The sequence below is a fragment of the Haplochromis burtoni genome, unplaced genomic scaffold, assembly GCF_018398535.1.
Source record: "Haplochromis burtoni strain Fernald_Lab_line unplaced genomic scaffold, NCSU_Asbu1 Contig_29, whole genome shotgun sequence".
NCBI lineage: Eukaryota > Metazoa > Chordata > Actinopteri > Cichliformes > Cichlidae > Haplochromis > Haplochromis burtoni.
In genome coordinates, this window is record NW_024582390.1 from 1,526,786 (window position 1) to 1,550,953 (window position 24,168).

Sequence of the window (24,168 nt, forward strand, 5' to 3'; positions counted from 1 at the left end):
AACATGCAAACTCTGCACTAATCCTTATTAAGGAAATATAAGTATACACATTCCCTGGCCACTTTATTCGGTATACCTGGTCAACTGCTCTCTAATGCAAATATATAATCAATAAATGGCACAACAGCAACTCAAAACATTTAGGCAAGTAGACATGGCAAAGACAACTTCCTCAATTTCAAACTGAGCATTAGAATGGAGAACAAAGATAATTTAAGTGACTTTGAATGCAACGTGGTTGTTGGTGCCAGAGGAGCTGATTTTAGTATTTCAGAAACTACTAATTTACTGTTATTTTTTGCACATTTCTATGGTTTATGGAGAATTTAAAAATTGAGTGGCAGTTTTCTGGGTGAAAACACCTGGTAACTCAAAAAAACACTCATTACAACTAAAATGCAGGGGCTCACCAAAACAAGATCAGCTCCTTGTTCAGTGTATATGGCATAAAAGATTTATGCAGCTTTAAAGGGAAAAGAAGGCTCAATCTTTTACTAGGAAGGTGTAAATAATGAAGTGGCCAAGAAGTGTACATAAGTAAGTGTTAGCTTAACACTACAATAAGATAATTGGCAAGTTTTGCTTAATTCTACAGTGAGTGGTGCATAAACTCCCAGACATTATGTAGCCTGGCAGAATGCACAGTTTAATGCTGCAGCAGCGTAATATCGGCACCCTTAAAAGCTACAAAAAGAGAGTGACATGTGTTAGTTTCTCTAGGGGGTGGCACCATTGTTATTGAAGTCCCCATTGCATATATAAAATCCTAATATATTTATCCATCAAGAAGAGGGAAACTTGTCAGACATTTACAGCAGTGAAATTGTGAAAGTGAGTAAAATTAACCCAGAAGTGAAATTCATATTTTTCCATCGATTTATACTGTGGCAGGTGATGTGCTAAAAATTAACCATACTGCTGATTTTGCAGTTTGCATAGTTAACTTCACCAGGGCAAGAGCAGTGAATCACACAGTTTGTTGCACTTTTCATTCGGTTTTGAGCACTTCAGGTCAGTATCACTGCTAGTTTTTATTATCTCAAAGAGGAGATCATTTTAACACATAAGGACACATGCTCAGAAGACATTGGTTCTCTTTCTCAGGGATGAAGTTCAACAAATCCAGACACAGATCTTCTCTCAGTGAAAATCACCTGTCCAGTGTCTTTTCCATTTGTACCTGGGACATTAATGGACTTGCTCAAGTCCAAAACTACAGCGGCCCTGAGAGATCAGAGATATCAGCTTACTGTGAAATTAAATGTCAGTGACTTTGGTTACTTCAAAATGGTAATATGTTGAACATCTTGTTTACCAGCTCTTGACAAAAAAAAATTTGCCTAATAACATCCACTGTTTATTTTTCACATATGTGAAGTTTATACGGTTTTCATTTCACGTATGTAAGTGCGAAATCATTTACTCTACTTTTACACCTGAAAGCAGTGTCTATTTTTTACAACTTGTAGTCTGTCTCTGGAAAATAAAAATAAACCATTAGCCATTTTTTATTTTTTATTTTTAATTTAAAGTAAGCAGAAGATAGACAAGAGCCATAAAATAGATTGGAGATCGGATACAATGATGTTACTGGCATCAGCGGGCACTTAAAACTGGTGAGTTTTGTTTTTGGCACTTTATTTATACTAGAGAAATGCAGCCTTTAGTTGTTATCTGGTAATTTATAACACCCCACGGCAGAAGGTCTTGAATCAATAAAAGCTCAAAGTGCAGACTAGACAGTGAAAATAAAATATACATTGCTATAGACTCAGGTTAAACCACTGTCGCCCAGATTATCATCTCAAGCTGAGAAGTTGTAATAAACTATTTGTGACATCTGGCAGGACATTACAGCAGAGGTTTCTGGATCCAGTTAGTCATCGGTAGCTATAGTGAGAAACAGAGAGGAAATCCAGTCAGTCCTTTTCAAGTTTTTTTCTAACAACTGTCAGTTTACTGTATAAATCTACCAACCGCAGTTATAGAGGATATTTATTTTATGAAGATCCATTACGCTAGGACCATCTCGCTGGCCGATGGGGATATAGGGATCTGGTTTGGGGATTATTGTTGGTCCGCCATCTTCAGAGAAGGCATATCTGTATCAAAGATGCAAAACATATATAATACAGTGATGCCCGAGTCTAAATGACAGATAATCATGTTGAATCAGAGAGCAACTCACCGTCCATAATGCATGACAGAGCTGTAGTCATATGGGCTGTTGAGATTGTTTGTCACCTGTTTCCTGAAGTTATGTATGTGCTCTGCCAAAAACAAAAAAACCAAAACACCTTCACACTCATTTTGTGAAAAATCGAGCCACTGCAATTAGAATGACGTAGTGATAAAACGTGCGAACCTGGCATGATGTTTTTCCATATAATTGTGACATAGTTGTCACGGTCTGATCGGGATTGCTCGTGTACGAAGCCGAGAGCATGCATGAATTCATGAGCAGCGATTCCCGACCACATGCACCCAGGAGTCTGCAGTGACAGGGTCTGGCTTCCCCCAGTCTGCCCCAGAAATGACCAGCAGCTAGGGAGGGATGCAGAGCACAAATTCTACGGTATGTACAATCATCACGGCACACTGTAAGAAGCCATAAGCAGGAGTCACGCTCACCCATATCTAGGCTGAACGTCAAGGAAGTTGCCTTCGTGAGTGCGGGGAACAAATTTAACGCATGTTCCAGCGGAAATGTCTTGCATTCCAGTTTCTATGGTGATTCTGTCCATGTCGTCTAAAGTTAGGGTGAAAGAACGCACAAAAAAGGCAAAATATGAAATAATAAAGGGATATAAGAAACCGGAAGCATCTCCTTAAGTCTTAAAGCTTCATACCATACCATACAGTGGAGAGATGATGTAGGGTACATAGACAAATCCATCTACAGATTTAGGCCACAGACAGGTGTTGCCGGGGCAGGTTATGGCACTCCTTACATGAGAAACAGCAATATCGCCGTCCCTTATTGACATTCCTCTTGGGGCTCGTATCTCTGATGAGAAAATACATTCTTTTCAATATGCAGGGAAAAAACTGACATCAGTACAATTCTATGTAATTTACAGTTCACTTACTGCGATTGACCTCCAGGATTTGATCCATTGTGGTCATTTCATCATGCTCTATATTTTCCTCTGAACACAAAAATAAATATGGAATAAACAGAAAATCACTGTGAAAATGCAAGATGAGGTGCAAGGAATCGTGACCCACCAGAGAATTTCCTTTTCAACCTCACTTTCCCCTCGTGCACACCAGTCGAATTCTGTCGCACAAAAAATGTTGACATATTTCAGCTGCAAAGCATGACAAGACGAGAAAAAAGGAGTCTATATACTCCTCTTAATTATATACTTACTTTAACAGGTATTGTGTTCGCCTGAGTCAGCAAGCCAAACAAGATAACCAGAAGTATAATGGAAGAATGCATTGTTGTGTTTCAGGCTGGTTCACCAGTTTCAATCCAGCGCTCTCCTGATGCAGGAGCTAAATGAACTCCTCACCTCCGCTGAATCTATATACCCACTTCTCCTCCGCTGCTCTGTACTGATTGGGCCTCAATTCAGATGATGAAGCATGATTAAGATGCCTCATCATGCGGTGTGTGTAATTTACTCTAAATCCACTGCTGATCCATAACGGGTGGGCCTGATGCTGACCTTCACTTATGCCCTGTACTTATTGCGTGCAAGATTCAGCACTTTCAGAAACAAGGCACTTAAAGGTGTTTTTGCTGTCCGAGTTCAGCCCGACAGACCAGCAATTTGTGTCTGACTGAGCTGGCAACTAGTGATTTTGTGATATGCTATCAGATGATAACTGTCTTGGCAACGGTCATTTTTTGTCACACAGTTAAATATATAAAAACAAAACTTTATCCTTTTCCAAATATTGCTTCTATTCTTATCAAGGGGCTAATTTTGAAGGGCAGTGACGAAGCGAAGATTCTCATGTGTCAGCACTTTATGAAAACTTCCCTCGTGGTGATTGGACGAACAGAAGAAACTACTGCATCTTGAGTTAAGGTAGCACATTTTTAAATATAGAGAACATGTCTATTTATTACCAGAGACTTTGTTCTTTAACCTTCCTCATTAAAACAGATTCAGATCTCCTGTTTAATGTGATCAAGTCACCCGTTCTAAGATTCTTCACATACCTTATTACCCTGCCTCTGCTTTATTACTCTTTATCTCTTATTGATCTGTAATATTACTGTTGAGTGCATTACCACGTGTCTATTTCAAACCAGGCTATCTACTGTGAGACATATTTTTACATAAAGAGAAATATCCAATTTAAAACGCACAAACTTTCATGTACACCAAGGATTTGCTGATAGAAGGTTTGAATCAATCTTTATTGAAACTGTTCATATAATTCAACTGCAGTTTTGTTAAATTGGCCTTTACTCCTGGTTCACTTCCATTCAGCCGGGTCTCTAATCATCCATGTCATCTGAACAGAAAGACAGAAAGAAATTACATTTGTGACAGTGATGTGCAGTGTGTTTAGGAGTTAATTCAGGACATTTGGTACTAACCACAATTATAAAGTCTGTTGATTTTTAGCTTGTCAATGTGGCTGAGAGATAAAGCCTGGCCCAGCTGGATGTTGTTGTTGTCCTTTGGAAGGATGGTTGCTTCCCCACGCTGGGAGTAGGCATATCTAAACATATACATAAATATGTATCAGCTTATAAATATATTTTAAAATAAAGGGGGTAAATTATAATATTTTGAGTGATTAACAGATCATTTTTTACTTACTTTCCAAAGTGCAGAATCGAGCCATAGTCATAGGGCAGATCCAGAGTGTCAGTCTTGAACTTCTCAAAGTTTCTCAACCGATCTGTTGGAAAAATGAATTTTCTGTTTTGAAAATCGGTGCAGAAATACAGTTAAAGCTTTCATTCCCTTTCCACAATGCCAACCCCTGCACACTTTAAAATTACCTCTTGAAATATTTGGCCACATGATGGTGACATAGTTGTCCCGATCTAAGCGGGACTGCTCGTGCACAAAGCCCAAGGTGTGCATGAATTCATGGGAAACCACTCCAACCTGGACGCAGTTAGGGATCTGGAGAGACACAGTCTGCCTTCCACCACGCGCACCAAGGTAGGACCAGCAACTGGATTAACACATAAGAGGACAGAAAAGTAACTTCAAGTGGTGAATTCACAGCTGGAGAGGAAACAAAACCTGAATACATTTTACAAAAGGAATTTTATGTAATCAAACTTTCCACGCTTCAGCTCTCACCCTGACTTTGGCTGGATGTCGATGTAGTCTCTCTGGTGAGTCCGTGGAACAAAACGCACACAGGTACCTTGCTCTATGTTGGCCATACCTGTCTTTATCAGCATTGTATCCATGTCATCTGTTCAGTTGTTTAACAGGGGCGAGTAATTCATACATCATTAAAAAGAAGACTGTAATCCATTGCATGTACTTATGCCTCGAACGCTAAAACAACATACTGTATTCAGGTGAGAGGTTATATGCAATGTAGACATGTCCATCCACTGATTTGGACCACAGGCAGCTCCGTGCAAAGCAGATTCTGGGGGGTGTTCCGGAGGAAACAGCAATATCTCCCTCTCTGAGGGTGGTGGCGCCATCGATGATTTGCGTAGCTGATGCAGAAATCAGATTAAAGTTTTTTAACAGCAAGTTGGGGAATCTGCAAAAGAAAACCCCTCAAGTAAAGTGTGTGCAACTTACCTTTAAGCTCGTTGGTTTTAATGATTTTATCCATTGCCGTTTCTTCATTGACCCCTCTCCATTCTTAAAAAAGAAAAAAACAATTTGTGAGGGAGTGTGCAGTTTTACGTCAGTCACAGTAATAATTTAAATTAAATCGAAGCTGAGTGCACCTTTGTAGCCAGCGGGACCCCACTTTTGGTTGAACAAAAATTTCTGCAGAAAGCACAGACAAATTTATTTACAGCTCTGTTCATGAATTCATTAAATTCAGCGGTCCCAAGCACATTTACCTGAGCTTGCACAGCTGAGAGACAAATAGAAACCATGCAGAGGAGTATAATCCGCTCCATCTTTACCAGTCAGGTATGCCTTCAGTGTTACCATTTGACATGCACTAACACCTAGCTTTATATGTGTTCCCACTGCTGTCCTTAGATAATACCCATAATTACCTCAAGTAAATAACAGGGCTGGTGTTAGCTGTTTGTGAGTGAGCCTAATCTCCAAATTAGTTTGATTCTTTCATAAACAACATCTGCAACAGTGGCATAATGTGAGGTCTCACTGTGTATAATAACAGCTTAAAATCAATGACTAGCTTTAAATGAAATGGTTTTAATGTCTGGCAGAAATTTGGTACAATTTTAGGCTTTAGGTGTGTACATGAACCAAGAGTGCTGTTTTCTTTCTACTGAAACTAAGCTTACCATCAGTTCACGTGCAATGCATGAACGCAGCTAATTTTAAATCATTACTAAGTTGTGCAAAATTTTTGTTGATAACGTAGAAGAAATAAAAACTCTGACGCCCGAACAGGGACTTGAACCCTGGACCCTCAGATTAAAAGTCTGATGCTCTACCGACTGAGCTATCCGGGCTCTGCTAACTCAGCCGGAAGCAGTATTTATAAAGAGGAAAAGCCGAGTTTCCATCCCAGTAGGAATTCTTCCACGTGAAAATACCAGCATGACCGCATTTTCTGGCCATACATTTCTAACCCAGGACGAAGTTTCTGCGGTAAGTCGACGCTGTTTTGTAAGCTAGCCTTCCTGCACATGACTAGCTACCTGGCAGCTACGTACACTGATGCTAAAGTTGCTAATTATCAAGTAAACAACAGAAGTATTAACAAACTAAGATGCCAGTTCGTTAACAGAGCTTTGACTCTTTGCCAGCAGGCTAGCTGTGAATTACGGCATGCAAACTTTGCAATTTGCAGGAGACGCAGGAGCAGGTTAATGAGCTGCGGCGTGCTATCGAAGAAACTAATCGTGAACTGGAGAAGGTCCAACAGAGAAGACTGCATACTGAAGAAGAGATAATTAAACGGTACACCACCCATTTACTTTAGTTTCCAATTAAATTGGGTGCCTGTCACGCTTAAAGTGTCCAAAAAACCTGACTCTCAACCCGTATAATGCTTCCTGTGATGTGATACCAGTTATCGTCGGTGGGTGCACTGAGGTCCACAACAGGCTGTTAGTGTAGATTAATCGACCAGTCTATTAGGTACACCTCATGTCTTGAACTGCTCCCTCATGCAATCTAATCTAATCGGCAAACTCGGTGCATTTGGGCATGTAATTCAAGTTTCAAGGTCAAGCTGAGCCGCAGAATGGGGAAGAGAGGTGATTTTGAAAATGGCACAGCTGTTGGTGAGGAAACTCCTGATCTACTGGGAATTTGCTCCTCAGCCATTTCTAGGGTTTGCAGAGAATGGTTAAGAAAAGAGAAAATCCACTGAGTTTTCTGGGTGAACATGTCTTGTCAAGGAAAATGGCCGGACTGTTTTAAGCTGACAGCAGTAATTAAAATGACCACTGATTACAGCCAAAGTATGCAGTAATACATCTCTGAATGCACAGTATGTTGAACTGGAAGTAGAATGGGCTACAGCAGCAGAAGACCACACTGGATCCCACTCCTGTCAGCTAAGAACAGGAAACTGAGACCACAGTTCACATGGGCTCATCAAGCGTTGCCTGGTCTGATGGGTCGCCATTTCTGCTGCTGTAAACAACATAAAAGCATGGATCCATTCTTCCTTCGATCAGTAAAAAACATTGTTTTCAGGTAGATGCTATCCAGACTTGCTCGGGGTGTTTTTTCCTTTTTTGTTTGTTTATTTATTTATTTTTTTTATAGTAATCAGTGACGTTTAGCTTTCCCAAGTCTTAACTTGGAGTGTTATCCAAACTATTTAACATCATTTCTTCCTCCAGGAATATTGTTGATGAACATAGAGACACATACAAAGATTTCCCTCATGTAGGTCTATTAGTGAACGACATTCATAAGCCAGCTGGCGTTAAAAAAAAAAAAATTAATTAGTTTGTCTGGAATAAAGATTTATCTCTTGTATTAATTTGAAATATAAACACACCTCGAACTTGAATTCCAATATAAGTTTTTCCAGTGAGGGACAGTAAAGGATATTTCTATTCTTAACTGATCACCTTCTGAAAGGTATAGTATTTTGTCCTTTAGTTAGGGTACAGTTAGTTAGGGTTTAGTTAGTTAGGGTTGGGTAATATTTCCACAGATGCTCTGGTTGTCAAAAGCAGTGGACAACTGTATGCTCATTCTGTTTTGGTTCCGCAATCGAGCCTTTCTGGGAGAGTTCAGACAGTGACCATCTAATTGCTAACAGTGTCCAGATCCCAAAGCCCTTACAGTGAACAATCAATAATTATTTCAAAATAATAAGTTAACGTAAAAAAAGAAAAAATTACCTACTGCCCATTTAGATTTAGTCAAACAGTTAATTATGCATAACCAGGTGTGATGTTTGCCTTTGTTTCTAAATGTGTAGCCCTTACATAATGTATTCTGCTGTCTTTCGCAGTACGAGAGAAACTGAACGGAGAGTGGATTTAATGATGGAAAAAAGCGAAATCGTTAATGCACTGCAACAACTGGGTCATCTGCTCCAAAGTGAGATGGATCTCTTTGAACAACTAAATAGCCAAAGCTCCCCAGACAGGTATTCCGAAGTGCTGTGGGCAAAACCGAAGCAGACGTGACATGTGCAAACCTACAATATATATTTTATATATTTCAGGAGTGAAAGGCTCAGTTTGCAGGACCAGAGTGAAAGCGCCAGCATTAAGGCAAACCAGCTTCTTGCTGAAATCCTGGAGGTGAAACAGCAGCTAGAAGAGGTTGAGGATCGTTATTCTGCGGGTATGGGGATTACTCACAGAATACGTACAGAATTTACTGTATACAGACATGGAGTGAAATGTGCTCTCTCTCTGTCAACAGGTCAAGCTTTGCTCCCTGGGCCAACCTACAAGTTGGAGAGAAATCACACGAAGCAGTGACTTACAAACACTGTTATTTTAATAAGTACAATAAAGTGTATATAAGTATTTTTAACAGCTAATAAAATATTCATTTTTTATCTTTTAAATGTATTTTATTGTTTCTTAAATAACAGTAAAGGGGATGATTCTGCAGTGAATATCTCCAAAGCTTCTCAGCTTCTCATTACTCGGGTGCTTCACATAGTCACAAATGGTCGACCTTGTCTATGCAGTGATTAAATAAGATGACAAATATTGCAAAATGTTTATGCTTATCTCAGTTACAGTATGGAGGAGATTATAATTTCTCATGTCTCATGAGATTTCAGTGATGACAGAATTGACACACTGTCAGCCATTTGCAATATTTTGCAAAACAAAACCTTTATTCCCTATTTTCCCCATTTCATCTAGTCTTCATTAAAACCCAAAGATATCATGTCTGGATGACATGTTTCTTTCTTCCATCATAATCTAGCAAATTGATGAGGGTGTGGTTGGGTCAGTTTGAACTGCTGTAATCCTGGATGCATTGACAGCTCAACTTTCTGACCCGTGACTGCAAACAAAATCTAAAAAAACTCAGATTTCCTACTTCATAACTAAGGTTTTGCAACCCCAAATTTTGCAGTTTACATAAATCCAGCAGGCAACTTGCATAGTAGATACAAAATCTTTCTGTTTTTCTTAATATGTAATACATTACTGTATGTTGTTGCTCACAGAAAATCAACAAGGCAATCTTGGAGGCTCGTTTCCATGACTGGGAAAAGTTTTTTCATCCATAGTTAATAAATTTAAGTTATTATCTCAAATTTGAGAATAACTTTAAAATTAAAGTTATTTTGTCAGACGTTCGCTTTGGTAACCCGAAATTTTGACTTATGGATCCAATTTCTTTTTCAGTGGCAGAAGCAAGCTTCCATGCAGTTACAAAACTGCAATGCTGGAAAAACTTTCACACTCTCCACATGCTCTCACTTATAGCAAACACATGTTCAATCCTAAGTTCCTTAGCTGGTTAAATGCACATGCTGATGACAGCTTCAGCAGCTGCAACCAGGCTGCCACAGCTGAGAGCAAGCTGCAAAATCATTCAACAGTCACGCTATATGTTCTTCAGGAAATGCTGTCTATAAAAAAACCAGACAGTGAAAGGAATTCTTTTCTTTTTTTTTTTTTGTACTGAGCAGGATTTTTGTTTTTGGTTCAGAAACAACGGCTGACTCTTTGGGCTCACAAACAGCTCTTTGTGTTGTTTACAGCAAGCTCTGGTTGGCCCTAATATCCAGATGTTGCAGCAGAATTTTGATTATCCTGTACAAACTATTTTTAGTTTACTGTTTTTAGCACACCTTGGTTGTAACCAGTCATTATTTGAGTTATCATTGCTTTGCTATTAGCTTGAATCAATTTGGCGTTCAATTTAACATCAGGTATCAGCAAGGCATTTTCTTACAGAAGACTGACGCTCACTGGATGGTTTTTGAAACGTATCTAGATGTAGTTGGTCTCATGTGATTGGCCGATTAATTACGATTATACATAGTCAATGATCGGTTCAAAATGTGTACCTAATAAAGTGTCTGTAAGCGCCTTTTACCATTAATCAGGCAGATTAACTCAACTAACTGTTTTATGTAATTTAGAGTCAACTTTGTTTGTTTTTTTATTCTTAAAACACAAACTAGCGTTTTAAGTTCCATCAGTACTTTTGTTTAAGTACTGGTGGGCTACGTTTGTAAACTATTAGTAATTATAAAGAAAACTTGTGTATAAACTGAATAAATAGTGTAATCTGTCATGTAAATGTCTGCAGTGATATATGCACGTTGCTGAAACGCGGTGAAAGCAGTTTGAAAGGAAAGATCGGCTAATTTACAACCTTTGGTCTTTGAACGCCACTCGCTGAAGCATTCATGACGCTCTTGGGCTTCCGTAGAAATGTCAGCGTAATCACATGTTACCCTAAGGTTGGCTCAGCTTTTTGTCAGTTCCTTTTATGGTAAGTCGTTTACTATTTTCCCAGTAGTTCATTGTAACTTTTAGTAGTTGTAATGTCCTTAAAGTCCCGTTTAAGGAAGTGGACAGAGTCGGTGTTTTAAATAGATTGTGGCTGAACGTGTCGTTCAAAGAGCACACACTTATGTTTACATTAGCAAAATTGGGTTAGCCTTGTAGATCAAAACTGTCACTATAAATATAGGCTTGAGGTTGTTGCCAGCTGCTCTTATGATTCGTGCAGGAGAGTAAGTGTTAATGATCTGGTTCAGTTAACTGTCGTGGATCTGCCCCAGCCAAACACTATTTTAGGGGCTCGCCAGCTACAGCTTATAGCAGGTTTCTCTTTCTTTCCATTACAGATGAGATAAACCAACCAGCAAACGATGACTGCCCGCAAAGATTGTCGCTCCATCTTTGATTTGTGCTTGAATGATGAGGCTTTTGGATTGAGAGAGGTGAACCCCGTCCTAAAGGAGGGTGTAATTATTGACCTCGCCTCAGATTGTATGTATGGAACACATATGATGTTGTGGGGAAAAAGATGCCCAGTTTATTCAGTCGTTGAATAAATGTCTTTCCTGCACACAGGTGTGGAAAATAGAAGTGCTGAAGATGACAGGCGGGAAGCCGAGTCCAGCCTGGTTAGAGAGGTGTCTGAGAAGATGGTCTGCTCAGCCTGCAGATGTCCCTTTATTAACCGCGAGGAGCAGGTAACCACGCAGTGCTCTACAATCTGTTCATGCATTGAGAACCGGTGCCTGAACATGCACTTTGTGTTGCAGAGGGAGCACTACAAGCTTGACTGGCATCGGTTCAACTTGAGACAAAAGATGGCCATGTTGCCGCCCCTCACAGCGGAGGAGTTTGAGAGGAAGACGGGTGCAGGTGAGGAAACTGGAGTAATACACATCTAAGATGGAGTTTAACTAGGAAAAAAAGGTCTGAAGCAGTTGGAACAACTGACCTATTGTTGTCACTTTACAGGAGACTTATCAAGTATCTCGGGCTCAGAGTCCGATTCAGAGGACGAAGACTCGGACAGCGATGCTGGAGTTAAAAGCAGAACGGTCTCTGACAAAGACATGGAGAGCTCAGGTGAAACTCCTTTAACAGCTGGTCGGCTCTCCAGCAAGTTGGTTTTCCAGAACTCAGTGGGAGAGTATCTGTTAGTCTACCGCTGCATACTTAAGGGAAAGGTGAGGATCAGTCCAATGAAATCTGTAATCTGTTTTAAAAAAAAAAACAAAAAACACTTTAGATTTATATAATTTAATATTTTGTCATTTTTCCTGAAAAGTTTCAGTTGGATGACGAACACGATGCAGGATCCTCTCTGAAAGCTATAACAAAGAAGACTGCGTGGGTCATTCTCATGACTGGTGGAGGTCATTTTGCTGGTGCTGTATTTGAAGGGTAATTTTTTATTTCCCTGCTTTGTATGCTTTCATATTACACATTATGGCTGAAATTTAAAGCACAACAACACAGCCGATTCGCAGAGATGTGAAGCGTCCAGCACAATGTATTTTATGTTCCAGAAAACAAGTCCTTCTGCACAAGACCTTCCACCGATACACAGTGCGAGCAAAACGAGGCACTGCCCAGGGACTCCGAGATTCTCAGAACCGCAGTCACGCACCAAAATCTGCAGGAGCTGCACTGCGACGACACAATGAGGCGGCGCTAGTCAAGGTCATACTGCGCTCCATCAGATCGCCTTTTGAGTGAAAGCCATGCCTTATCTGTTCTTCTTCATAAAGTTTGGTTGATGTTTTTCAAACAGTGGCTATAAAAGCTCAAGATTCCTTTGGCTGATTCATTAGTTTTTCTCCTCCAAGAATAGATCATGCACTTTTGTGAGGTTGCGGTAGTGTAGCCATGGAGCCAAGTATTTAGTTTTGGCTATGTGGTTAAATTCTCTGCCTCACTCATAGGATGACGTAGTATTCTGTTTTATTTATTTTTTGTTAACCTGGATTTTTATTTAAATTTTTTTATTTTTTTAACTTTTTGCAGGACATTCAGGACCTTCTTGTAGCCTGGGCCGAACACTTGAAAGGGGCCTCTAAAATATTCATACGAGCTCCCAGCTACAACAAAACGATCTTTTTTGGTGGTCGAGGAGGTCCCCTTGATAAAAAAGATCCCAGGATCTTTATAATCCCCTTTGCAACACGCAGGGCAACATTTCGAGAGGTACAGAGGGTACATGAGGTCCTTTCTACTGTTCATGTGTATGGTAAGAAGCACGGGGTGCTTGAAATAATAACATGTCTTCTGCACATGTTTATGCAGCTTAGGTATATTTATCACACAATCAGTAATATCTTTTTTTCAGGGAAAGACACAGACATTTCTGCAGTCTTCAGTCCAACTAAAAAGCCGTGGAAAAAAGCTGTTAAACCCACAACAGAACTAAACACAGATCAAGAGAAAGGTAGGTTTAAGATCTTTAAACATGGTCTGTAAGCTCTCTGTTGACCTCGGTGGATAAACTATAGCATCAAATAATAATGTTAAACTTAGTAAACCTGACTGCAAATTTATTGCTTGCATCAGCTGAAGAAAACTGCGAAAGCACTGATGAAGAAGAGTGTGGGGAGATCCAACTGGAGATGGTGGAAATGACATTAGGAACACTGGACCTCAGGGAGTGTGAAATCCATCCCTCCAGGCACAAAAGGAGGAGGAGACGAAAGAAGGAGGAAGCTAAAATTCCAATTGAAGGTAGATCTGATCAACTATCTCATCGCAGGTGGAATCCAAGGCATGCTAGTTTATTACTCAATTGTTCTGCAAAATTTATGAAATACCAGATTCATTTGGGACCGATCCAAAGAGCATAGAAGCAGAAGGTAAAGAAGAGGAACTGCCAGAGGCTACACCAGTAGAAGATCTCCCTCAAGAAGTGCAGTCAAAGAGCAAGAGGAAAAGGAAGGTACAGAGCAAGAAACAAGTGGATGGTGAGTAGGGGTTTAAATCTATATTTTTCCAAAATGCAAAAGCTGTGTAATGCATTGTTTTCAAGTGTGAAAACTCGACATTAAGCTTTCTTTCTTTATAGATGTTGTTGAAGAGTCATGTGAGTATAGCCTCAGGGATGCACTCTTTACTGCCTGCAAGGTTGGGGATGTGGAAGCTCTGCGCGCACTCCTCCAGCTCCCTGTGGAAAAGTCAGAAGATCAAGAGCATTTGGAGAGCAAACTTTCTGATGGCTCAAGTCCTCATACTCTCCTCAATAAACCCATTGATGCTTCAGGGTTCACATTACTGCATGTTGCCACAGCTGCTGCACAAAAGGCAGCCATCGGCCTCCTCCTAGATGAAGGAGCAGACCCCTCCTGCAGGTATCAAGAATATTATCGTCAAGCGTTGTAAAAGTGTGATTGTGTAGCAGCTGAAGTGAACACAGTGAAACCTTGCCCAGGTTTAATTACCATCTTTACATTATTCCTTTACAGGGATAATAAAGGGCAGACACCGTACATCGTCGCCCCTGACAAAGACACAAGAAACGTCTTTCGGAAATATATGGGGGATAATCCCGACAAATACGACTACAGCAAGGCCCAGGTAAGGTTAAACTCGTGCACCTTTGAACATGTATTGCATTAAACGCAAGCTGGTAATTTGACTAAGTGTCTTACTCCTGTGCAATTAAAGATCCCTGGGCCGCTGACGGCAGAGATTGAACTGAAAAAGATGGAAAAGAAAAAGGCCCAGAAGGCCCAGAAAAAACAGCGAGAAAAAGAGCAGAAAGAGGAAAAGAGGAAACAAGAGCTGGAGGCAGAGGAAAAGAAGCAGTTTGTATCTCTGACTGATCGTGAAAAGGTAGGTTACTGCTAAAGGTCTGCAGCTGATTCCTTGTAAGAGGCTGTTTTTTGGAAATGTTCATATTTGGCTTATTGATTATAGAGAGCTCTGGCAGCAGAGAAGAGATTTGCAGCGCAGGTTGCTGCAACAGGAGCCAGCATCTCTAATATCAAGTACGTCTCTCAAGAGCCATCCTCTCGCTGAGTTAATGCATAATGTAATAGCAAGTTATTTAAAAGCTGCACTGAAATACAGCGTGACTCTTCTGTGGGTTTGTCTTTGTCACCAGGAGGTGCTGGCTGTGTGGGGAGTCTCTGCTTGGGAAGATCCCTTTTCAGTACCTGGATTATTCATTTTGCACTCCCCGCTGTGTTCAAATGCATCGGAAAGCAAATGCTCCTCCAGGAAAGACCTAGTGTCCACCTAGGAACTATTTTACTTGGAGAGGAGTCTACCTCATTAAAAGTACTGGTTAATTAGGCTTTTTTTAGGCTTTGACTTGCCTTAATTTTATTGTGGCAGGTGATTTTAGACACTCGGATACATATACTGTATGTAATGAAATCAATGTACAATTTATTTACAGCATCTGTAATCGGGCAAAAAGAAAAGCAATAATTAAAAACAACAGTCAGCATATATTTCTTTTGCACAGGCTTGGTGAATATTGTAACAGCAAGTAATTGAGTGTTTAGTGTTTCTGTGTCAAAAATTAAAACTGCTGACATCAGATTGTCTCATATGCCATAGAAATACTGTTGTGTAGCAGCTCCTTCAGGTGAGATCATTTGTTCAGAGTACTATTGTGCTTCAGTCAGACTGATAATTATTTTTAGAGCTGCAATGTGAAGAAAATGTAATACTTCAAAATTCAGTGGGCTCCGTCAAAGCTTTTTAGGCGTGATGTTGAGCTGAGGTCGGTCCATAAAAAGAACCCTCGAGTGTCCTGGAGCTCCTTCCAGCTCCAGCACCGTGATGTTGTTGGGCAGGGTGGTGCTAAGCAGGGGTCCGGGGACATAGACAGTCTGCTGAGGCCCTCTGGCTGGCCAGTATCGTCCCAGGTTCACACCATTAATCCAAACCTGACCCTGATGAAGGAAAAACAAACATCCAGAAGAATACAGTTATTTTATTCCTTGCTAGAAACGTGGGGTGAATAAAGTCTGCCAGGTCCAGAATGTCCCAAAATATAGTCAGCATTACCTTAGTCCATTCATTGAGCTTGAGGAAAGTGTCCCATGCTAAGCCGTTGGGCTGCAAAGTCCCCATGTAGAAGGTTGGTCCACGTGTAGGTTCTCTCCGAGGAGCAGGGTCAGACTTTCGGCTGTTGCCGTGAGGCCATCCACCAGTAACGGCTCCATCAATGTCCAAAGGGTAAATCTTCCAGTCAGTCAGAACATCTTTACCCAGGATCAAGTTGCTCAACAGGCCCTGAAATTCACACAATATTTACCAGTTAAAACCCGTAGTCCATGGTTTTACTTGCTGCAACTTCCAAACAGCTGCAGGGAAATGTATGTTTTTAAATGCTTGTCCTCTGCTTGCTTGCTCTTAATTGCCTTGCCTTGTAGTCATTGATCTTGCTGCCAAAGTTAACCCTGCCCATGTTCTCTACGAGGATGTCCAGTGTGTCCCCCTGCTGTCCCGTGACATTCATCACCAGCACAGTGTCTCTCTCTAACAGGCCCTGGAAAACCTGTTCAAACGGTTGTATGTTTCCAAAAGCGTGAACGGATACGACATCATTTATATTTGAAACTTCACAATTTGACGCAGACAAACAAGCTCAGATTTAACCTACAACGTTTTTCCCCTGACGAGGACATCAACAAAAGTTCACAGTCAGGCCTTACCCCATTGACGGACACATATGCACGGTCATGAACCCCATTCAGTGGAGAGATAAGTGGTGTGGGCTCTGAGAGGTTTTGCGGCAGTGTGGTCCGATATAGCACGTATCCATAGTACTGAACACAATAGACAACACAGGTTGCAGACACAACAGTCTAGAAGTTCTCCATGGTTCAAGAGTTACACTGTTTCTACAATAATACTCTCCCCACTGTTTCCCTCAGACACCCCATACCTGTTTCACCTCTTCAAACGTAATAGGATACTGAGATTTGATTGGTCCCAGAGGTGAAAGGGTGTTCAACAGGCCGCTAATGTCTCCAACCTGTTAAAGTGACACTTTTTTGAGTTTTGAACATTTTTAAAAATATTTCTTGACATTGGGATTAATTTCCTGAACTGATCCTACCTTTTGCAGGGTCACAAAGCCATAGACAAACTTGGGAGTTGCTGGTGGCATGGGGCCAGAGGGAATCTCTCTAAACTGATGAGAAATGGCGATGAATTAATCATGCATTAATCAGGACATCAGCCTTAGCAGGTGGCTGTTCAATCAGTTCTACCTGCTTTATGACATCTCTAATAGCCAAGAGCTTCTCTGTGGGGTCTCCTGCCTCAGTCAGCGGGGCGTCGTAATCATAACTTGTGACTACTGAGCGAAACCTGGTGTCATGATCAGCACCTTAGTGAGAACAACAGAGCGTTACTAGAGACCACTAAACTGCAAACTGAGCTTTTATCTGCCTCTAAAACATGAAAACTGTGACATAATCTGGCACTGAGACAATGAATGAATGAATACTGAGATTCTGTCAATAAGTTACCATTCCAGTAGCCAAAGTTTGTTCCTCCTTCAAACATGTACCTGAGAAGAAAGAGACGTAGAGTGTAATATCAGAGGAAATTAGCAGTGGTGTCTTAAAGGATGAGGTTGCTGGCTTTTATTTAATCCAAATTAAAGGATCCCAACGATCATTACATTGATTACAGTGGCACTGTGATGTCCTTTTAGCCAAATTTACCTAGCTTATCCGAAAACTATAAGAAAACATAATCCGTCCATTTTCTTAAGCGCTTATCCCCACAGGGTCACAGTGAGGTTGTACACCGATGCCCATTTTAGAATAAAACAGGTGGCAGTAAAAGTATCTACCTCTCCTTATGTCTGTTAATCTGTCAGCTTAATCCAGTTCAAACATTTCAAAAAAGGAGGCCTGTCATGCCGTGTTAAAGATTCTAATGTGTGATCAGTGTAACACTTTTGAGCCAAAGGCTAGTCTTGGCTCTGTATGATATGAGTGGGAATCCCTCCATCAGGCACAGCTCTGGCTGTGATCACAGATTTCCTACCTACCTCCTGTTTCAGTAAATTCAAGTAAATAAGGAATATTTTGAACTCTGGATCATGCAAAGGTTCTCTAGAATGGTATAAGGACAAAGGCATGAAGTAGGAAATGAGTAGCTGTAAAAGGACAGTGGCCTTTCGCTGTAAATTAAAAGAGAGGTATGAAAATCCGCATCTTCAGTTGGATTCAAACATGACTCTTTGTTAAATGCCACTGATACTGCAGGTAAGCTCATAAGCTGGGAAAATAAACCAGTTGTTGTGGTTGTTGGATCAGGCTTTTACATTAGTATACTAACACAGTTTTATTATTTGAATGTGTTTCTACAGAGAGGAAGATTTGGGGGTTTGTGGAGACATACATGTTGACGTTGGCCCCCATGGTTAGCATTTCTCCTAGCACTCTGCTGACCTTCTGAGCATCAACCACAGCATGCTGATCTCCCCAGTGATCCAACCAGCCAGTGTAAAACTCTGAGTTCACCTGCAACGTAATTTAAAACAGTTTTATCACATATACCTGTGAAATCATACGAGCGAGTTACAAATTCATTTTTACTTGTGAAAGAGGTTTTAACTATAGTACATTATTGACATAATAGCAGGTGGTGGAAGTGGTGCACATGATTGCATTGCATTCAAATATTGTGTCCACCTCACTGTGCCTTTCTTTTCTCTAACTGCTTTGACTCCACCCGTGCTGGTCATGTAAGATAGCTGTCCTACCTGAGCCTATTATGAGGTTTGTCTTTGTATGAAAGGGGACCTTTAAGACAAAGACAACTTAAAAAGAAAGTTGTTAAAGGGGAAGGCGTCCAGAACGAGACACACCTAAAAAAGATTTGTTTTAGAAGGTGATGGAGAAACACCCTGAAAGATTCATAAGGATTATTTTGAACTGTGAATCATGCAAAGCTACTCTAAGTGTATCCAGGAAGAAAGGTAAAGAGCTCAGCTTTTCCGTTTTAAATCATTTCTATATCAATCAATAAATTAAAAGTAACTGATTAATAATGCACCACCACCCACTGTGAACATCAGCAGAATTTTTTTCTGCAGCTTTTTTAATTGAATGTCATTAGAATACACAAGTGTACATAATAAAATGGCCAGTGAGTGTGTATTGTGTATATTCAGCCCCTGCTTCTTAGGATTATGTTTAGTGAATAGATATGTAACGAACCAGGGGTCCTCGAGGTTCAAATCGTCGTTGCCGGGCGAAGGCTTCAGTGATGTTGGTGTCTGAGAAAAGAACACGTAGAAATAACAACGATCTCTAAAAGAACAAGAAGATGATGTTTTATCTTTGGACACCGTCACACAATACCAACCTGTCCCAAAGTCTATTGTGGCATATAATCCTTCCAGAGTCCCACATATCATTTCCTTGTTTGTGTTTCCATCAGTGGTGAACAGGATGACGTCCTCGCCCAGAAAGAAGCGGAAGAGAGTGCGCAGGTGACGCATGTAGTTGTAGTCACAGCTGTAGTAACTCCCATATTCATTCTCAACCTGCAGTTAAGATTGTATATTTTCAAATCCAATAATAATGCACTAACTCTTAAAAAGCTTTATAGCTACCCACTCAGAACTCTACCTGGACAGTAATGATGTTTCCCCCGTTAGCATAGAGCCAAGGTTTCACTTTGGGGAGGAGAACAGCAAGCCAGTTGCTGACTGCCTGCAGGTAATCTGGGAGAAAACAGATAATGTTCATAAAGCAATACATTTTAAAAAGGGTCATAGGTGCATGTTTTACCTGTGTCTGCAGAGCGCAGTATGATGTTTGGCTTTTGAAGTAACCAGGCAGGCAGTCCACCCTGCAAGAGAAAATTAGAAGAGAATGAAGGCAGAAACGTGGGCAATCATGTGATTAGCCAGCCTCTTTTATCTCACCACAGGGGTTTAGAGAGCAGTGTAAAAAAATACCTCCACACATTTTAACTTTGTATTTTTAATATATGGAATATGGCATAAATGTGTGCATCCTACTACAGTTATAGTAATATATACCACCAGCCACTTCATTAGGTGAACCTGCTCAACTGCTCATTAACACAAATATCTAATCAGCCAATCACACAGCAGCAACACAATGCATTTAGCCACGTAGACACGGAGAAAATGTCCTACTGAAAATCAGACTGGTCATCAGAATGGGAAAGAAAGGTGATTTAAGTGACTTTGAACGTGGCGTAGTTGTTGGTGCCAGATAGGTTGATGTACTCTGATTTTACAACATAATCATGACTACAGTTTACCTGTAAGCCGCAGTTCTCTGGCCCATCAGAATGACCAGAGTGCTTCAAGCTTATAGGAAGACAAAAGTAACTCAAATAACCACTTGTTACAACCAAGGTATGCAAAGAGCATCTGTGAACATGTAAAACAGATTGACAGATTAAGCAGTTGGGCATGTAAAGACCACACGGGTGCCACTCCTATCAGCTAAGAACAGGAAACTAAGGCTACAATAAGCAGATTGTTCAAAACTGGAAAACAGAACATTGGATAAATGTCGTCTGGTCTAATGAGTACTGATTTCTGCTGGATGGTAGGCTCTAAACTTGGTTTAAGTAAAATAAATGCTTGTATCCATGCTGCCTTGTATCAACAGGTCAGAATGCTGCTGGTGGTTTAATAGGGTGGCGTTGAGTTCACTGTACTCAAATGTTCTCCACAATCACCAGACTTCAATATCTCAATCCAACAAAGCACCTTTGGGATGTGGATGTTATGACCTCTGTTCTCACCATTTCCCATTCAGCACAGATGTACGGTCCAGGACGCAGGATGACCAGCAGACCTGTCTGGTTGGCCAGATCCAAAAAATGCTCCAGATCTCTGTCTCCTGTGAAGTTTTGAACTCCCTGTACCGTTTCATGGAAGTTCCAGGGCACATATCTGTGTATACAGACATGGTAAATGTACAATGTTTATAAAGGCCAACAAACAATCCAGTTGAAAAACATTTATATTTAAATGTTTGCGATGCGTTCGGCTTACACTTGGATGGCATTCAGTCCAGTCATGTACATCTTCGCGAGTCGGTCCTTCCAGTAGTACCGTGGGATTCTGGAGTAGTGGATACTCCCTGAGATGTACTGAAAAGGCTTCCCATCTTTCAGGAAACAGTTTCTTTTGTAGTCTATAGAGAAAGATCTCTCTCCAGAGGCCTGCAATATAGTCACGGTAACTGCTATGAGAGTCAAAGTGCTGATAATCTGTCTATAACTTTCACTGCATATTTCTCAGGACTGAACTTGGGTAGCAGCTTGGACAGTTATTAATGATGCTGCGAGAACAACTGTAGGTAAACTATGTATGTATGCACATATAAAAGGTTACAGAAATTATATATATTTTTTGCACGAACCTTTCAAGGAAGTAGAGAGAGGGAGGGGGAAAAACGAAAGACCAGCTGACTGAACTACTGTAAAAAAAAACAAACCTTTAGTTTCATTCTTACCAAATTTCCATTCACATCTGAACAGGCAAGAGTCAGTGCAGCGAGGAGTAAGGCAGCAGCAGCAGCCATGTCCGCTGCCTACCTGTGACGGTTAAACCTAAAACATCTATAACAGCTATAGATGCAAACATATACAGTCTTCTTTCACCTCACTCCAAGTCTATTATTAACAGGGGGAAGCGTTGAGTCAACGTCCTCCCCGCTTCAGTAGCACTACCACGTGATTTTTATTTAGTCATCAGCTGGGTCCTAAAGTCTGTCGATTCGCCTCAAAACCTGTTCTGGCAGGCCCCTTTTTGTCATCACCGTTATCAGTGAGACCTCAATTTCACTAGTAGTCATTATTTTTCTCATAAATAGAGACATTTAATATACTATAAATATCTCAATGCTTAAATTATAAATGAAATAAAAATAAACAAGATTAAATCTTGATCCAAATATGTCAAGCACACTTGGAAGTTAAAAACAGGCGAAAATTCAATGTGGTTATAGATTTTAAATTATAAAATTTAAATATCAGTAGCTAAGTAACATAACTTTACTGCATTCCGGTGTGTATACCTGTCTATTGTTGGGGTTATTTACACATGTGAACATACAAAAAACACAAAAACGACAAAATAGAAGTATGTAAGTCTGTAACTGTGCAGGCTAAGTGGGAATCCTGCCACCAAAGCCACCCTATGACGCCTTGCTTTTAACAACATGCTGTCATACTATGCATTATGTAGGCTGAGAACAATTCCCTTTGTGTTTTGCATGGCAAAATAACAAAGCAGCCAGTTCAGGAACGGGTAGCTTTATTATAGCTTTAGGACCCCACTCCTAAAGCTATAAGCTCTGTGTCCTTGTGTCTTTTCACTGGGTATGAATGATAACTGCATGTCAACCAGTACTAACATCTACATCAGTGGAATTATCTTTTTTTTCTTCTTTAAAAAAATAAATAAATAACAAAAAAAAAAAATCAACCTTTTAATTTCCTCTGGAAAATTTCTCAGGCACGATGTTGGTGCTACAATAATAACTTATCAGGAGCTATCTGATAGGAAATATACCCGTGTTATAACTTTATGTTCCTTTAAGGACACTAGATGGCGCTGCAATATATGAAGAGCTGCAACTGACGTCTTATCTGGTTAACATGGCTTCACAGGGACATTACTGAACACTAATGATATTAAGGTAGATTACAGATGATTACAGTTTACCTTCAGACTAAAAGAATCCATTACTACTGATCCTTGCGTACTCAAACTACTGTAGTAAAACACATGAAGCCCTGTGCCTGTACCATTTACATGCACTGTAACACATTAGTAGCCATTCTGGTGTGTTTTGCATGCATTTAATTAAATTTTATACACTCTTTTTTTCCTATGAGGGTGTTGTGTCCTTCCTAATGTTTCGTTACTTGTTTCGTTAGTTGCTTCCAGGCTATTTTTTCTGCCCGTGTACACTCCATTATGGTTAGAAAGAGCTCTTAAGTGGCTGATGGACTGATGTGTGATGGGAACAGCAGTTTATCTCCATGTGACATGTATACACTAATCCTGGCAATTTCAGTTAATAGATCCTACATCTGCCTGCAGGCCCATCACTGCACTTGTAGGGTTATATAGATTCACTTCTCCACATGCTTTTACTCTTTTTGTCAGTTCTATCTACTTTACAGTAATGACGGCCTAGACACGGATGTCATTTCCTGCCTCTTCTTTCATTAGTGTCAATTCTAAGAAAATTGAAAAGGGGGCCATCACAATTGCTAATGGCAGCTGATCTCAACTACAGATAGGACTCTGTGGCTCATTAGCCCACTGTCAGATGCTGTCGATTGCCCTGGGAATGAGCGGAAGAATGACGTGCATGGGCTTATAATTTGGTTATGAGCATGGTAGTGCCTGAGGAAAGCCTGTCAGCATCCCATCTTTGCACCCCCCCTTCTCTTGTGGAAAATTGATGTTCAAAACATAAAAAAAACTCCCAGCAAACTAATGCACTCCGGGCCATACCAATTACTGAGGTGTTGAAGCACAATTGTAAGCCTAAAAGATGGGATTTAGAATAACACAAACACTAGAGAAACTGCTTAACTCACAAGATCATCTTGCAGTGAACTGGAGTCCACTTTTTAATTACTGTGCAAGTTAAAGGTGCAGTCCAGACTACCCTACAATTATTAGGCAGGCCTGTCCCTGGTGTGATGGGAGATACAGAAAAAAACCCTCACTCGCTCTAGGGCTGGGCGTCATCTCAATGAAGTCATCTCCCGAGAGTCTGTAATTAGATTGAACCATCCCCTCTGTCACTACCCACTACCCCCAGAATAAACCCTCTTTGTTGTTTCTGGTGGAAGCAGGTGTCTTCAGATCCCCACCGCCCCTGAAATGACACCTCCAAAAAATCCACTTCAGTCTATTTGGAATAGTTGATGTTAGGAACTCCATCAGCTTTACATGAACTGGGGTTATCTTGGCTTTTGCTTGGAATTAATTAATGTGATGGGGCCATAAAACATGTCAGTGAGTTGCATTTATGGGAGGTGGGGAAGCTTTCAAAATAAAACGCCATTAGTATTTTGTATCAAGCAATCATTTTCATACAAAGTGCAACAAAAACAAAAATGTCAGTTATATCAATGCACAGTTTGCCCAT

The 24,168-nt window shown here is 40.5% G+C and overlaps 4 protein-coding genes and 1 non-coding gene across 6 annotated transcripts; 1 reads left to right on the plus strand and 4 right to left on the minus strand.

Moving 5' to 3' along the window:
• Positions 1-767: 767 nt before the first annotated feature.
• On the minus strand, positions 768-3,510 carry LOC102303501 (high choriolytic enzyme 2). The gene is made up of 9 exons (XM_005918263.3): positions 3,374-3,510; positions 3,229-3,280; positions 3,090-3,149; positions 2,855-3,007; positions 2,632-2,749; positions 2,366-2,544; positions 2,189-2,270; positions 1,978-2,102; positions 768-1,890 (listed from the first exon to the last, which is right to left on the minus strand). Exons 1-9 carry the CDS (start codon positions 3,443-3,445, stop codon positions 1,877-1,879), a joined length of 855 nt encoding a protein of 284 aa, XP_005918325.1. The 5' UTR covers positions 3,446-3,510; the 3' UTR covers positions 768-1,876.
• Positions 3,511-4,346: 836 nt separating this feature from the next.
• Positions 4,347-6,150, minus strand: LOC102302897 (hatching enzyme 1.2). The gene is made up of 9 exons (XM_005918261.3): positions 6,014-6,150; positions 5,894-5,936; positions 5,742-5,804; positions 5,498-5,653; positions 5,280-5,397; positions 4,970-5,148; positions 4,785-4,866; positions 4,559-4,683; positions 4,347-4,473 (listed from the first exon to the last, which is right to left on the minus strand). Exons 1-9 carry the CDS (start codon positions 6,071-6,073, stop codon positions 4,457-4,459), a joined length of 843 nt encoding a protein of 280 aa, XP_005918323.1. The 5' UTR covers positions 6,074-6,150; the 3' UTR covers positions 4,347-4,456.
• A 378-nt stretch (positions 6,151-6,528) lies between these two features.
• trnak-uuu lies at positions 6,529-6,601 on the minus strand. Its single transcript has one exon. It is a non-coding gene; the product is annotated as a tRNA-Lys (tRNA).
• A 4,277-nt stretch (positions 6,602-10,878) lies between these two features.
• ankzf1 (ankyrin repeat and zinc finger peptidyl tRNA hydrolase 1) lies at positions 10,879-15,575 on the plus strand. Of its 2 annotated transcripts, none has more exons than XM_005918258.3 (16): positions 10,879-11,033; positions 11,392-11,536; positions 11,621-11,742; positions 11,815-11,917; positions 12,017-12,228; positions 12,330-12,445; positions 12,571-12,724; positions 13,049-13,271; positions 13,371-13,469; positions 13,592-13,759; positions 13,849-13,995; positions 14,097-14,379; positions 14,494-14,605; positions 14,696-14,863; positions 14,948-15,018; positions 15,135-15,575. In XM_005918258.3, the coding sequence occupies exons 2-16, from the start codon at positions 11,416-11,418 to the stop codon at positions 15,259-15,261; spliced, it is 2,226 nt and encodes a 741-aa protein (XP_005918320.1). In that variant the 5' UTR covers positions 10,879-11,033; positions 11,392-11,415; the 3' UTR covers positions 15,262-15,575. The 2 variants fall into 2 exon arrangements, with proteins under 2 accessions (XP_005918320.1, XP_005918321.1); XM_005918259.3 differs by lacking the exon at positions 10,879-11,033 and adding an exon at positions 11,045-11,277.
• glb1l (galactosidase, beta 1-like) lies at positions 15,322-21,701 on the minus strand. Its single transcript, XM_005918260.3, has 16 exons — positions 21,511-21,701; positions 21,048-21,217; positions 20,795-20,945; positions 19,801-19,861; positions 19,639-19,733; positions 19,373-19,553; positions 19,225-19,283; positions 18,404-18,525; positions 17,521-17,561; positions 17,260-17,378; positions 17,106-17,180; positions 16,932-17,021; positions 16,699-16,812; positions 16,410-16,541; positions 16,049-16,276; positions 15,322-15,933 (listed from the first exon to the last, which is right to left on the minus strand). Exons 1-16 carry the CDS (start codon positions 21,577-21,579, stop codon positions 15,730-15,732), a joined length of 1,911 nt encoding a protein of 636 aa, XP_005918322.1. The 5' UTR covers positions 21,580-21,701; the 3' UTR covers positions 15,322-15,729.
• Positions 21,702-24,168: the final 2,467 nt, after the last annotated feature.